At 40.3% G+C, this 15,051-nt stretch overlaps 1 protein-coding gene across 5 annotated transcripts in view; it reads right to left on the bottom strand.

The window, feature by feature from the left end:
* PSIP1 (PC4 and SFRS1 interacting protein 1) overlaps window positions 1-14,398 on the bottom strand; it is a 42,844-nt gene extending 28,446 nt beyond the window's left edge. For 2 of the 5 annotated variants that reach the window (XM_032306556.1, XM_032306558.1), the window contains exons 1-3: window positions 14,212-14,398; window positions 13,464-13,681; window positions 10,259-10,335 (exon numbers count right to left, since the gene is read on the bottom strand). In XM_032306556.1, coding sequence (XP_032162447.1) covers window positions 10,259-10,335; window positions 13,464-13,535 — 149 coding nt within the window. In that variant the 5' untranslated portion in view covers window positions 13,536-13,681; window positions 14,212-14,398. Of the gene's footprint in view, window positions 1-10,258; window positions 10,336-13,463; window positions 13,682-14,084; window positions 14,175-14,211 lie in introns of those variants that run through there. The other 3 variants (XM_032306559.1, XM_032306561.1, XM_032306557.1) reach the window with 2 other exon arrangements.
* Window positions 14,399-15,051: the final 653 nt, after the last annotated feature.

Below are 15,051 nucleotides of genomic sequence, written 5' to 3'. Positions count from 1 at the left end.
AACCAAACTTCATGCATACTGGGCCTGTACCCTTCTCTCCTCTTCATGCTTTGACCTTAAAATTCTATTTTTATTAGAAACCAATACTGCTACTCTTGCTTTCTTTATGACTATTATCGTTACTTGGTTATGTCTAATTTGAGCTTTGTCTCACAAAGTAAGACACAGCTAGATTTTTTTTTAAGATTTTATTTATTTATTTGTCAGAGAGAGTGAGACAGCGCACGCATAAGCAGGCAGAGTGGCAGGCAGGCAGAGGCAGAGAGAGAAGCAGGCTCCCTGCCGAGCAAGGAGCCCAAAGCGGGGCTCAATCCCAGGACTCTGGAATCATGACCTGAGCCAAAGGCAGCAGCTTAACTGACTGAGCCACATAAGCATCCCAGACACAGCTAGATTATTAATCCAATCTGAAAAAGATTTTTTCCAATCTGAAAGTCTTAACAGAATTCTAGTCATATAATGTAATCATTTATATTTGGTCTTATTCACATCTTGTTTTACATATAACTTTTGATTATACTTGGATACCTATTATTCTTACTTTTGCTGAATAGGACTTTTTTTTTTTTCTTAAAGATTTTATTTATTTATTTGACAGAGACAGCTAGAGAGGGAGCACAAGCATGGGGAAGCTGGAGAGGAAGAAGCAGGCTCCCTGCTTAGGGAGCCCGATGTGGGGCTCGATCCTAGGATACCAGGAACATGACCTGACCCAAGGGCAGAAAGTCTAACGACTGAGCCACCCAGGCGCCCCTGCTGAATAGGTTTTTTAAAAATTCCACCCCTCCATCCTTCTCTAAATTCAGATTTCATGCTCCACTTTATTTTTACTATTCATTATGTTCACAGTATAGCAGACTCTTGAACAAAACAGTTTGAACAGTGCAGGTCCACTTATGAAGGGGATTATTTTTTTAATAGCACTGTAAATGTATTTTCTCTTTCTTATAATTTTATTTTCTTCAGCTTACTTTATTGTAAGAACACAGCATATAATACATATAACATACAAGATATGTGCTAATTAACTATATTATCAGTAAGGTTTCCAGTCGACAGTAGGCCATTAGTAGTTATATTTTTGGGGAGTCAAAAGTCACTTGCAGATTTTCCACTGCATGGAGGGTCAGTGCCTCTAACGCCCATGCAGTTCAAGGGTCAACTGCATAAGTCATACTTAATTTGCATCTCTATCAATATACTAAAATTTAAGGAGATGCTCAGTATCATTAGTCATTAGTAAAATGTAAATCAAGACCTCAAGATACTACCTTCACACGCACTAGGATAGCTATAACAAAAAAGACAAATAGGGGCACCTGGGTGGCTGAGTGGGTTAAAGCCTCTGCTTTCGACTCAGGTCATGATCCCAGGGTCCTAGGATCCAGCCCCACATCTGGCTCTCTGCTCAGCGGGGCGCCTGCTTCCTCCTCTCTCTCTGCCTGTCTCTCTGCCTACTTGTGATCTTTGTCAAATAAATAAATAAAATCTTAAAAAAAAAAAAAAAGATAACACGTCTTGGTAAAGATACTGATAAATTAAAATCCTCATACATTGCTGGTAGGAATATTAAAATGATGCATGGCTGATTTGACAACAGTCTGGCAATTCCTGAAAGGATTAAACATAAAGTTATCATTTGACCCAGGAATTCCACTCCTATAAAAGTAAATATATGTCCATGCAAAAACTGGTACACACAAAACTTGTATTCATAACAGCCAAAAGTAGAAACAATCCAAATGTCTATACAATGGATAAATAAAATACAGTAGATTAATACAATGGAGTATTTGGCAATAAAAAGTTAACAAAGAACTATCACATAATACAATATAGATTAGCCTTGAAAACATCATAAGTGAAAAAAGCCAGTCTTTAAACACCACATGTTATACAGTTCCATTTATATGAAATGCTCAGAACAAGCAAACAGATTAGTGACAGCCGTGGTAAGGCAGGAAACAGAACTTCAGAAAAATGAAGTATCTGCTAAGGGGCAGAGGGTTTCCTTTTGGCATGATGGAAATGTTTTAAAATTGTGCTAATGGCTGCACCACTCTCTTGGATATACGATGTATCGAACTGTACACTTTATTTATTTTTTTTTTTAAGATTTTATTTATTTGACAGACAGAGGTCACAAGTAGGCAGAGAGGCAGGCAGAGAGAGAGAGAGGAGGAAGCAGGCTCCCTGCCGAGCAGAGAGCCCGATGCGGGGCTCGATCCCAGGACCCTGGGATCATGACCTGAGCCGAAGGCAGAGGCTTTAACCCACTGAGCCACCCAGGCACCCCGAACTGTACACTTTAAATGGATGAATTGTATGATATATGCATTTTATCTCAATAAAGCTGTTGAAAATATTCTTTAGTGAGTACCTCTCCTACCAAAGAAAAGAAAAATGATTCATAATTTTACCAACTATAGACAGCCACTGTTTCAGTCTGCTTTTTAGTTGTATGTATACATACTAATACATAAATTAGATGTATATACTACATACTCATCCATACTGTTTCAAATTAAAATGAACAGGTCTTCATGGTAATAACTACCAACAGCTACATATTATTTCACTGAATGGCTATCTCAAAATAGACTGCCTATTGTTGGAATACTTTCTGTAACATATTTTCTATTATAAAAATAATGCAGCTATAAAAAATATTGCTCAATCTTTGCACCGATCTTCATAACATAATCTCAGTAGAATTGCTGGGTCAAGGAATGTGCTCAAGACTAAGGAACCCCTTAATCAGACTCAAAAAACCATGGAGGAAAAAAGAAGAATCCTCCCACATTCTCACTGTAATAAAAGAAAAGATAATTATGGAACACATGGAGGTGTTAGCTATTGCTCTAGTGGTAATCCTATTGCAATACAGAAATGTATCAAATCAAGGTGGTTATCATACTGCAATATGGAAATGTATCGAATCAGTATGTACACCTTAAATTTATACATTTTTTAATGATTTTATTTATTAAGAAAGACAGAGAGGGAGTGAGCAGGCTCTCGCAGGGGGAGCAGCAGAGGGAGAGGGACAAGCAAACTCCGTGCTGAGCTCCACAGCCTAACATGAGGCTCTAACTCAGGGCCCTGATAATCTGAGCCAAAATCAAGACTCAACCAACTGAGCCACCCAGGCACTGCAAACTTACAGAACAGTATATATGTCTACTATATTTTAATAAAAAAAAAAATAAAAGTACATGTCCATGCACCCACACACACATACACAGGATTCTCCCTGGGGATGCAATCCTACAGGTCTGATGAAGAGGGCTGAGATTATCAGACAGCCATCACGAGTCCCCAAGGGCACAACCTGATGTCGCTATGGCTGATTCATTCTTCAAAGCAGCCCATTAAAAAATGGCACACAAAAAATAAATAAACAAAAGGTTTTAAAATTGAGATTTAAAAAAAAATAAAATCACCTACAGATCTCAAAGAAAATACATCAAAACATTAACAGGTTTGGTGGTCATTTCTAAAAAATAGGAATAAAAGTGACTTCTTTCCTTTATAGGAAACTTTTAAAAATTTTAACAATGACATGATACATGTTAATTCAGAGTGACCCATCAAATTCCAGAGGTGAAAAGGAACTTAGGTATCACTAAAATCCTCATTTTAAAGATGAGAAAACTGAAGACCAGAAAAAGGATTAACTCATTCAAGCAAGATCATCTAGCTATTATTAATCCGCAGAGCCTCAACTTTGTACTATCTTCCTTAAGAGGGTTTCAGGGTTTCCTTTATAAGTCTCTGAAACACCTACTAAAACACTGATACCATATTCCTATATAAATGAACTCTGACTTTAAATACCAATGTCATTGCCCTTAAGAATCAAGGCTAATGTAAAATGTCCTAAGAAAATAGCAAATTGGGGGTGGGGGCGCACATGGGTGGCTCAGTGGGTTAAAGCCTCTGCCTTCGGCTCAGGTCATGATCCCAGGGTCGTGGGATCGAGCCCCACGTCAGGCTCTCTGCTCCGCGGGGAGCCTGCTTCCTCTTCCCTCTCTCTCTGCCTGGCTCTCTGCCTACTTGTAATTTCTCTCTGTCAAATAAATAAAATCTTTGAAAAAGAAAGAAAGAAAGAAAATAGCAAATTGCGGTGCCTGGGTGGCTCAGTTGGTTTAGGAACTGCCTTTGGTTCAGGTCATGATTCTGGGGTCCTGGGATTGAGTCCCCTGCTTGGCAGGAAGTCTGCTTTTCCCTCTGACCTCTCTCCTTTCATGCGCTCTAACAAATAAAATAAAATAAAATAGCAAATTGGGGGGCCTGGGTGGCTCAGTCATTAAGTGTCTGCCTTTGGCACAGGTCATGATGCCGGAGTTCTGGGATAGAGCCCCATGTTGGGCTTCCTGCTCAGCAGAAAGCTTGCTTCTCCCTCTCCCACTCCCTCTGCTTATGCTCCCTCTCTCAGGGTCTCTCTGCAAAACAAAGAAATAAAATCTTTAAAAAAAGAAAATAGCAAATCATTAACAGCTGGCCCTTGAACAACATGGGGATTTGGGGTGCTGATCCCCTCCATTCAGTCAAAGATCCTCAAATAACTTCGTCTCCCACTAAACGTAACTACTAATAGCCTACTGTTGACCAGAAGCCTTACTGATAGGTCAATCAACACATATTTTATATGTTACATGTGTTATATACTGTATTCTTACAATAAAGTTAGGAAAAATGAAACATTATTTAAAAAGTCATAAAGAAAAAACACATTAAACACATTCACAAATACTATAAAAAGTCCACATAACAGATTTGCGCAGTTCAAACCCACATTGTTCAAGGGTCTGAAGAGATGGATCCCTCACCAAAGCTCAGTTATCACACACCTGGGGCTCTCTACCTTTAAGGTAAACCAGAGGTCATATGTAAAAAATCGGAAAGCTTACCAGAGCTGAAGATACAAAGCTCAAAACTCATTTAACTGTTGCCAAGCAGTACTACTAAACAGCCCTACTTCTGGAAACACCGATTCTAACTTGCTGCTTCATTCCTCCATTATTATTAAATCACAAAATAATGAAATACTGTTTTATAACTAGGCTTCTATTTTTTTTTAAGATTTTTATCTGTTTATCTCACAGAGAGAGCATGTATGCATGAGCATAAGCAGGCAGAGTGGCAGGTAGAAGCAGGGTCCCCACAAGCAGAGCCTTACGTTGGGCTTGATCCCACGGAGCTGGGATCATCATCTGAGCCAAAGGCTAATGCTTAACCAACTGAGTCACCCAGGCGCCCCTATAATTAGTTTTTATAATAGCATGCATTTCTTATTTTTTTTTTAAGATTTTATTTAATTGAGAGAAAGAGATGGCGAGAGAGGGTACGCAAGCGGGGTGGGGGAGGGGAGAAGCAGACGCCTCACTGAGCAGGGAGCCCAATGTGGGGCTTGATCCCAGGACCCTGGGATCATAATCTGAGCCAAAGGCAGACACTTAACAACTGAGCCACCCAGGCGCCCCTCTTATTTGATTTTTAAAGGTTTTAATTTGTCAGAGAAAGAGAGAAAATAAGCACATGCCAGGGGAGCGGTAGACAGAGCAAGCAGAGCAGGCAGAGGGAGAACAGGCTCCCCACCGAGCAGGGAACCCAATGCAGGTCTCGATCCCAGCACCGTGGGATCATGACCTGAGCTGAAGGCAGCTGCTCAACTGATTGAGCAACCCAGGCGTCCCAGCATGCGTTCTTTTTAACAGCCAACAATTCAAGAGACAACTAAATCTGTATCTGTGTGTCATAAGCCTGCTGGCATAGAGATAAATAAACAGTATAGGGCTTATGAGAAACTGTAAGATCCCACACCAACACGTGCAGTTAGTTATGGCTAGAGTACAGAAGCTGTATAGAAGAACAAGCAAAGAAAATAAAATCCCACCCTACGATTTCATTTCTTTACTCCTTTGTCATGGACAGGCTGCAAAAAACCGCCACCTCCCGATTCATCTTCACTCCTCAAATTATGTATCAGGTTGGTTTTAAAACAGCCTGTGGTAAATATTTTTTATATTCCTAGACTGAGGATCCAAATTCTTGTATAATGATAAAATCAGTTAAGGAGATAAATTCAACAAAGTAACATCTTCATTTAAACTTTCTAGACTTTAGAGATAGAACTGTGAGAGTATTTCCTCAGTAAGCAATAGCCATTAGCAAAACTCAAACTGCATTTCAAACAATTTAACACAAGTATTAGTCTTTGAAAAATAGTAGGCTAATGTTATCTTTAGTAGCTGGCATTTATTATTAAATGCATAGTATGGGGGCGCCTGGGTGGCTCAGCGGGTTAAGGCCTCTGCCTTCAGTCCAGGTCGTGATCCTGGGACCCTGGGATTAAGCCCCGCATCAGGCTCTCTGCTCAGTGCAGAGCCTGCTTCTCTCTCTCTCTGCCTGCCTCTCTGCCTACTTGTGTTCTCTGTCAAATAAATAAATAAAATCTTTAAAAAAAAAAAATAAATAAATGCATAGTATGTAGTATATCTTATTTCATGTAGTATATCTTTATACCCCAAAATTCTGAAGTAAATTATTCCCATTTTACAAATAAAAGGACAGAAGGCTAAGTACCTGTCCAAGGTCATGTAGCAGGTAAATGGCAGTCAGAATTCATAAACTGTCTTCTGCTCTAGTTTTCTTAAATACTATATAAGTGTTGGTTAATGGACAGCAAATTCATAATCAACAAATGATTTTATCTAGGGCATACACTTACAATCTATCACCAAATATTTACTTAACAGCTACTACGCACCAGCCACTTAAGTAAATGATGACAAGATAGACAAATGTCCCTGCTCTCCAAGCTCTTCACTTGTGGGTAAAGGAAAAAAAAATTTTTTCATCACAGCAATGAAGAAAATAAGTATGAAAAAGAGGACATGAGCTAAGATCTAAATGTCTTTGAAAAATCAGAAGGCATTTCCCAAAAAAGAAAAAAATAAGGATGGACCTGAGATAAGAGAAAGTAGATTTATGTAACAGTGAACAAAATATGATGAGGTTGGAGAGGTAAGCGTAGGCCGATTCATACAGTTCTTAATACACAGCATTTATAGATAAATTGTGGGAGCTGTTTGTCGATAATGTTAATTAGGAAGTCACTGAAGATTTCTGGACACGGAAATGACATGATATGACTATCTTTTTAAAGACTTTATTTATTTGAGAAAAAGAGAAAGAGAGACAGACAGACATGGCATGAACAGGAGGGAGGGGCAGAGGAGAGAGAGAAGCAGAATCCCCTCTGGGCAGGGAGCCCAATGTGGACTCATCCCAGGACACTGGGATCATGACCTAAGGGGACGGCAGATGCTTAACCAACTGAGCCACCCAGGCGCCCAGGTTAGGACACCGTAAGAGTAATTGTGGCATGAGCTGATGCTATATTAACCTTACATACAAAAGGAGACAGGGAAGAGCGGACAGATCATAATGCACTGTAAAAGAAAAGAATAAAACTTGCTAGCTGACTGCTCCTGGGGAGGAAGGGAAGAGACTATAATATGTAATCAAAGAGAACACTACGACTTGGCTCCAGCAAAGCGCTGGGTCCTTGTTAGTCTCATTTACTAAGAATCTGTCTTAAATGTTAGTTTTAAGATACTTAGCAGATGGTCACAGTTGGTATACTAAGGGCTCATTATTGTCTAATATTAAAAACTCGACTGCTAGATGAATTTACTGTGAATGTCATAAAATGCTAAGAAAAACCAAAGTTTCTACATTAGAGCAAGAATCAATGAAGCTCTAAAATGTTTTTGCACTAAATTCACATTTTAAAAATACCTTAAAAAAATCTTAATCTATAAATCAGTTACAAATAAGTATAGTTCTCCAAATTGCCATTTCTTCTCCCATGTTCTTCCCTTCCCATATCCCTAACTATAGGCTATAGAGAGCTTATAGAATATTCTCTCATTTATTATGCAAAATCCACACTGAAAGGTTCCCAATAACCATCATCCCAACTTAGGGGGGTGGGATGCAGCAAGACAAATCATCAGAGACCTAGTCTCTAAAAATTAACCTTATATACAAAAAAAGTTAAGTCACCAGACCAATGGAGGTATAGCAGCCCTGCCTTTCCAAAGATAAATGGTATACTTATGTTAACACTAAAGCACAAAATGTCACATATTGAAATGAAAATTTAATATTAGTTTACTTCTAAAGTTATATTCTAAATCCTTGAACATATTCCATATTACTTGAATATTAATAATTGTCTTCATTAATCATTCAGTACCACTTTTTGTTAGTAACCAAACAATGCTTAATGAAAATTTGGTTATTTGGTGTTGTTTCAAAATTTACAGGTATTTACAATGTAAAAATCTTCATTTTTGAATGCTGGGGGAGAAGGCATAGTCATTCCCCTAAACATAATATAAAAATAAACTATGTATTCTGTGAAGCTATATATAAGGCCACATACGAAAGTATATAAAATCTGCCCCATTTCAGAAAAATCACATTTAAAGAATTCTAAACTTACAAAACTGAAAAATTCTAAGGACTGTCTACTCACATTACTACAGTGTTTCCAAACTTCACATGCATCAGAATCATCCAGAAGGCTTGTTAAAACAGATTACTGGGCCCCACACCCCACTTTCTGATTCAGTAGTTGTGGGGGGGGGGGTCCAAGAATTTGCATGTTTAAAATTCCCACGTGATGCTGGTGCAGCTTGACCTATTACCACACTTAAGTTACTACTCCAATACCAAGTATACAAATTTTTCATCAAAAGATACCTTTTCCTATTAAATTTATGTGAGTATTTTAAATGGTAGATTACCCTACTGAGTAAGAAATTAATCATTTCTTATAAAACTTTTTATGTTTAAAAAAAAAAAAAGTTCTTATGTTTAGGATACACCTAAACCTGACTCAAAGTAATTATGAAGGCAGATCCAATTCTAGTCTCAAAACTGCATTAAAAAAAATAATTATAACACTATATAATACCATTAATATGACATGTCCAGAATTGGCAAATCTACAGAACGGCTGTCTAATTCTTGGAAGGAGAAAATGGAAAATAAAACTGCTAATGGACATGAAAATAAATGTACTGGGAGGCCTGGGTGGCTCAGTGGGTTAAGCCTCTGCCTTCAGCTCCGGTCATGATCTTGGGGTCCTGGGATCGAGCCCCGCCTCAGGCTCTCTGCTCAGCGAGGAGCCTGCTTCCCCTTCTCTCTCTGCTGCTGCTCTGCCTACTTGTGATCTCTCTTTCTCTGTCAAACAGATAAATAAAACCGTAAAAAAAAGAAAAGAAATGTACTAAAACCCACTGAATTACATACTTTAAACAAGTAAAACTTCACTATGTAAACTTCACCTCAATAAAGCTGTTGAAAGAAATTATGTGAAAGTTCATAAGGTAGCTAAGCAACACTAAACCAAATGTTGCCATTGTAGACACTGTTAGGATCACATAATTCTAATTAACTATATCAACACCTTTGTTTCTCCTGGTCCAAAGTAAACAAGCCTACTTTAGCAAAATTATTGCAGATTTTAAACTTCAAGTCCAGAGTCAGCAGAATTACATAAACAGTACTTCTAAGCCTGTTAAAATTATAGGTATGTAGGATATCACACACCAAAATCAATGAAACAAGCCTTGGAGTAGTCCTATGCACCTAGAAGTTATCAGCTCAACATTTGGTTGCAATTTTTGAAAAATTAATTTGCTCTACCAAATTGGTCCTCTGCCCCCATATCCACCAGGGGCAGCAGAGCAGTTGCTATGGCTCTCAGGACCGCAGAAATACACGAGAGAACTATCCAGACTTCTTCTCACTCTTACCATAATACACCATTTGTGTGGTTAATATCACCAAAGTCTAGAACAAGGAGCTAGGCCGTTCTCATGAAAAGCATTTAGTATACTAAATATCATTACCAAATGCCCTGTTAAGAACTTTGTTTATATACTTTCATCTATCGGTCATTCTTCTGGTTGCTGAGAGGATCCATATACATCCTCCTTTTATAATTAAGGAAACATCTATTCCAATGAAAAGTTAAACCTGCAGCATCTAATTTTTCTGCCCTAAAAATATATTTTAAAAGGGAAACTTGAAGACTTTTTCCAAAATACAAAGATGATCTTAAAGTTTCCTATTACTACTCTTATTTTCTCTATGAGGTAATCTCTACTTGTTTTTCATTTTATGCTAAATGACCCTACTAAATTAACTCTGATTTGCCTTTAGAGCTAAAAGGACTTACGTCTCATGAGTTCCAAAAAAGAAAATGGGTAGTTTGTTTGTGGGTGGTTTTACAGCTCCATCAGGAACTTCATCTACCTAAAAGAAAGATCAGAAAAATTAACATCTTTTAAATCACACACACCTCAACACACCAGAATAAAGTGAGAACAAGACATCCAAAAAGGATCTGATAAAAGTAGACCAGTTCTGTAGGTCATAATCCCTATCTCAGTTCTGAAACCAAAGAAGTTCTGAAACCCAAAATACTTCTCAAAAACTCATTTCATGGCAAAACCTGGACTGACAATGAAGGTATTTCGTCATTTCTTTTATCCACCAGTGTTTCTACTGATGCTTCTCTGCAAAAATACTGTTAGATTACCATGTGCCATTCTAGAAGCCTACCAGGAGCAAAATATATACCATATGTACCACAGATACCTCAAATTCTGAATTTTTAAATATATCTGACCCAGAGTATTTCAGATAAGGGAGCCCAAACCCATTCAAAAATCCTAAATGGTATTTCTGCAGGGAGGCTATACAAGTACCCGAGTAATGTAAAAGCAGACACAAATGAAAGTTACAAGCAGTATCTCTCTAAGTTTGAAACACACGTTCTAGAAAGATCTTGCACCTATATGGCTAAATCAGATGAAGTTCTGTTCCTTTTTCATTTCTCTGTCAATCATTCTAATCAAGTAACGAAGAAAGTATCGGGCACTATCATGTCTAACATATCTGTTATACTTGTTACTTTCTCTTAATAATAAAGGAGAAGCAGACCTCAAAGGCAAAGCCATCAGGCAGTAATATCAAGTCAGAATTTACCATTTCAATTTTTTCATTACTTAACTTCCTAATAACATTTCTGTGTCACAAACTTCCTAATTTCAAAGACATTTTAAAAAATCAATTAGCTTTGTTAAGAAGGAAGCAGACCATCTACTATGCATCTACTATGCTCTATATGCATAAACATGTTGAAAAAAAGATGGTGAAAGTGATCTGATTGTTATGCAGTCTGAAGGTTTCAGACACCAACATTATCATTATCAACTAACACTCTTAGGGACTTTAATTTCCTCACCTATACCATCATTATACTTATATACAAAGTCCTTAGAGCCCTTAAGGGATATTTTCTGTCAACCCAGTTCATACGCTTCCTTCTGCTAGCAAACAGTTTTAAATGTGCAGTACCTATGGAGTTTAATAAGCATTAGGCAATTTTTAAAAAGTTGACTGTAGAAAGTTACTACTGATACAGAATTATAAGAACATGCAAAACTTAAAAGAAAACTTAAAGTAGTTTGAAATATAGAGACACAAAACATTAAAATCAAAATATGGACAACTATCATCTTCACAGACGATAATAAATACCCTCATCTCTCTAAAGCAAAGACATAATTTGTTAAGACTGGAGATGACAGAAAAAGGAACATAATTCTTGGACAAAGACAGTATCAAACCAAAATCAGCTGCCTATAAAGAAAAAAAGGAGAAAAGAAACAAAAATTTCCCATTCCAATCAAGTGACCTTGTTGAATGAATATAGAACTTACTAACGAAGGAAAATTCTGGCCCTCCTAAGGCTACTTATTCTGCTTTTAGGAGTACCAGCTCTTAATCACCTAACACAATGAAGCATGTGGAGAAGACAATTTGAAAGAAAAGTAGATAACTTTTCAAACATTTTCATTTGGCTCATAAATGTAATGTAGCATCGAAATGTGAATACAGATATACCCTATAACCTCAGATTTTATAACATGTCAAAATAAATAAGGATGTTAAAACCACTGGGGGAAAAAAAAGTATCCTGGAGGGGCCTTAAACCTGCCCAACATCCCTCTCCTCTATTCAGACAAGAAAGAGTGTTTTAGAATACATGATTGCAAACTAAGGAGTGTGGAGCACATGAAGAAATTCAGTGTATGTCTACTGCCCTCAAGAAGCTTACAATTTAAGAAAAGAAAAATCTTATAATCTATTTGGAAATCAAAGCACACACCTAAGAGTTTAAAATGTCATCACAAAGGAAACAGATTAGAATGTCAAATATACAGATAAGAATTATGAATAAGGATTGTTCAAGATAAGACTCCAGCGAAAAGGCAGACTTGATAGACTGTGGGGAGGGGAGGATCCTTCCAGGTTTAGGAAGGAAACCTGCAAGCAAGATCTGGATGGGAAAAACCAAGAGAACAGTAAACATTTTATACCTGGACAGCAATCAGCAAACATACTACATGATTCTCTGTAACCAATGGGTATGCTTTCTCCCAGCTGACATAATTAAAAATACAGGATTTAATTGTCTTTTAAGAAATAACACCCCTCAAAGAAGAGTAAACTGGCGGAAATTACAACTTAATAATATCAAGTTTATATTTTTAAAAAAAAATCTTGAGCATTCTAATCTAATGGATCTCAACAGTTTTTTGGTTCTATCATGATCTTAGAACCGGAGTCCTCCCATAAGCTAACAAAAAGACCTCTTTTTCCGAAAATGGCATTTAGGTATTAGTCTCAACTCTTTAAACGTCACAAAAATCCTGGGCCTTAATTACCTCTCTGTACCACTAGATGTGAACCTAGGAATCTACTCTTTCGCCTATGGGAAACAAAGAGGTAAAACAACTTCTTCAAGGTCATAAGGCAAACTTAACGAATACAAACATGAAAATAAATTTACAAAAAACTTATCGTAAAATTTTCAAGAATATCCAGTCCTAAATCTCTATATTAAACAAGCAAACCCAGGTCTCATCAACTACAAAACATAAAAAAATCCCTATGAAACCAATTTAATCACATCTTTGACATCCAAGAGTCTGCATAAACTCCACTGATACTCTGCCTTTTACTCAAAATTTTTAAAATGTCAATGCTTCATTAAACGGTAAACAAAGTCCAACTTTGATTATTTTCACCTACAATGGAACATTTAACTGGCATCACGTTTAAGTATTTCCTATTAAGAAAACCTGCCCAAGTCTGTCAAAAACAAACCCACAGGGAAACTCTTAAGCAGAAACACCTGGATTTTTACAATTCCACGGGAGATTCCTGGGCAAAAAGCTAAAACGAAAGGTTACAAAAGAATCCAAAGGAAAGCAAGAGGGAGAAAGCACCCGAGAACAAAATTACGAGAAAGGGTAGAAAGTAGGCCCCTGGGGAAGGTAGCACCGCTAAATGCGAAGGCTAAAATCACTTACTCGAGCTGGCCAATGAGGATAACCTTTCATCTTGGCGAAGATGAGGTCTCCAGGTTTGAAATCGCGAGTCATGTTTCGGGGGCGAGGCCGGGGGGTCTGAAGCCCGGGGAGGAGGCGCGGCGGTGCCGACGGCCGGGGGATGCCGGCGGAGGGCGGACGGGCGCCCAGGCTCCCGGGGCGGCGGGAGGGGGAAGATGCCTCCAGGCGTCCCGACGCGCCTGCGAGGGAGAGCACCGAGGGCGGTTAATGCTCAGAAACCCGAAGGGAGGGGCCGCACGGGGAGGCCCAGGGGAGGGGGAGGGGAGGGCCGACGAGAGGTGGGGGTGGGAGAGTGAGGGGAGAGCCGCCTCCCGCTCCTCCCCCGCGAGTGCGCGGCCTCCGCAGCCCGGGAGCTACCCCTCCAGGCTTCTGCAGGTCCACCGCTCGACGACGGAAAAGACGCCACCACCTGAGGCTGAGATGCTTCTCAGCCCCCGTTCCCCTTTCTCCCGCCCCATCTTTCCCCTGGCTTTTTTCTCCGGGCTTAAGCCCCAAGACGGAGGGGGTTTGAGGAGAGGGAAAAAAGATGGCAAAGGAAGGGGGAACGTCCCCCTCCCATCCACACCGGACATCTCCCCCAACCTGCTTCCCGACGGTCGCAGCCCCGGGCCGCCCCTCTGCTCCCGGGCGGGCCGCGGCCACTTCCCCGCTACAGCCAGGAGCGAGGCCACTGAGGGGGGGGCGGGGCGAGTCCCCGCCGCCCGCTCACCTGCCGGGGCCGCGGGCGGTGAGGCTGCGGTGGCGGGCCGGCCGCCTCTGCCCGCGTCCACGCAAGCCACCTGCGCCACCAGCTGCCGCAGAGGCGTCTCAACGGCTCCGAATCGCAACCGCCGCCGCCGCTGCCGCCGCCGTCGCTGCGCTGCTCCCGCGCGGCTCCCGCTCGGCGCCCGCTAGCACTGGGGCGGGACCAACGGCGGGCCGAGGGCGGGGGGACAACGCAGCACCCGCCTGAGGTGTAGGGCTCGGAAGCAGAACTTCGGAAGCCGCTGGATCCCCAGCTTGGCTTCTGCCCGACAGTTACAGCCAAACCGAAAGAGCTACTGAGGCAAAGGAACAAATACGTGGGAGAAAAAAGCTCCGTCGTCTCCGTCGTCGGCAGCTCCCCCCTGCGGTTTGCAGAGTGGTCTGGCCCGGCCCGCCCCTGCTGGCTGCTCTGCGTGTGTGTATTTGTATGTGTACTGTATGTAAAAGGCGGGGAGGGAGGAAACGATTGTTGTGGACGGGGTTTGGGGGCGGGTATCCGGGCCTCCAGCCTTTGGCTGTGTGTTAGGGAGAACCTGGCAGCCTAAGCTGCATGTTCTTGCATCGTTTCCCAGGGCGGGGAGGCTTTAATGCTGCACTTGCGCGGTTTGCACCATCCATCCAAAAAAGAACTGTACAAAAACCCATAGATGAAATCGGAGCGTGAGGCTGTTGCAGGGTGTGCAGCTTGTAGGCCTCTTATACCTCGCTGAATGGGCCTTTTCCTTGAAGTTGTAATATGAGAAAGCCCTATTTCTTTTCTTTTTAAATTTAAAGCACCAAGAACTGTTAAAACTACACTCCTAAC

This window comes from Mustela erminea, chromosome 12 (assembly GCF_009829155.1).
Source record: "Mustela erminea isolate mMusErm1 chromosome 12, mMusErm1.Pri, whole genome shotgun sequence".
Taxonomy (NCBI): domain Eukaryota; kingdom Metazoa; phylum Chordata; class Mammalia; order Carnivora; family Mustelidae; genus Mustela; species Mustela erminea.
This window is presented reverse-complemented; position numbering and strand designations above follow the sequence as displayed.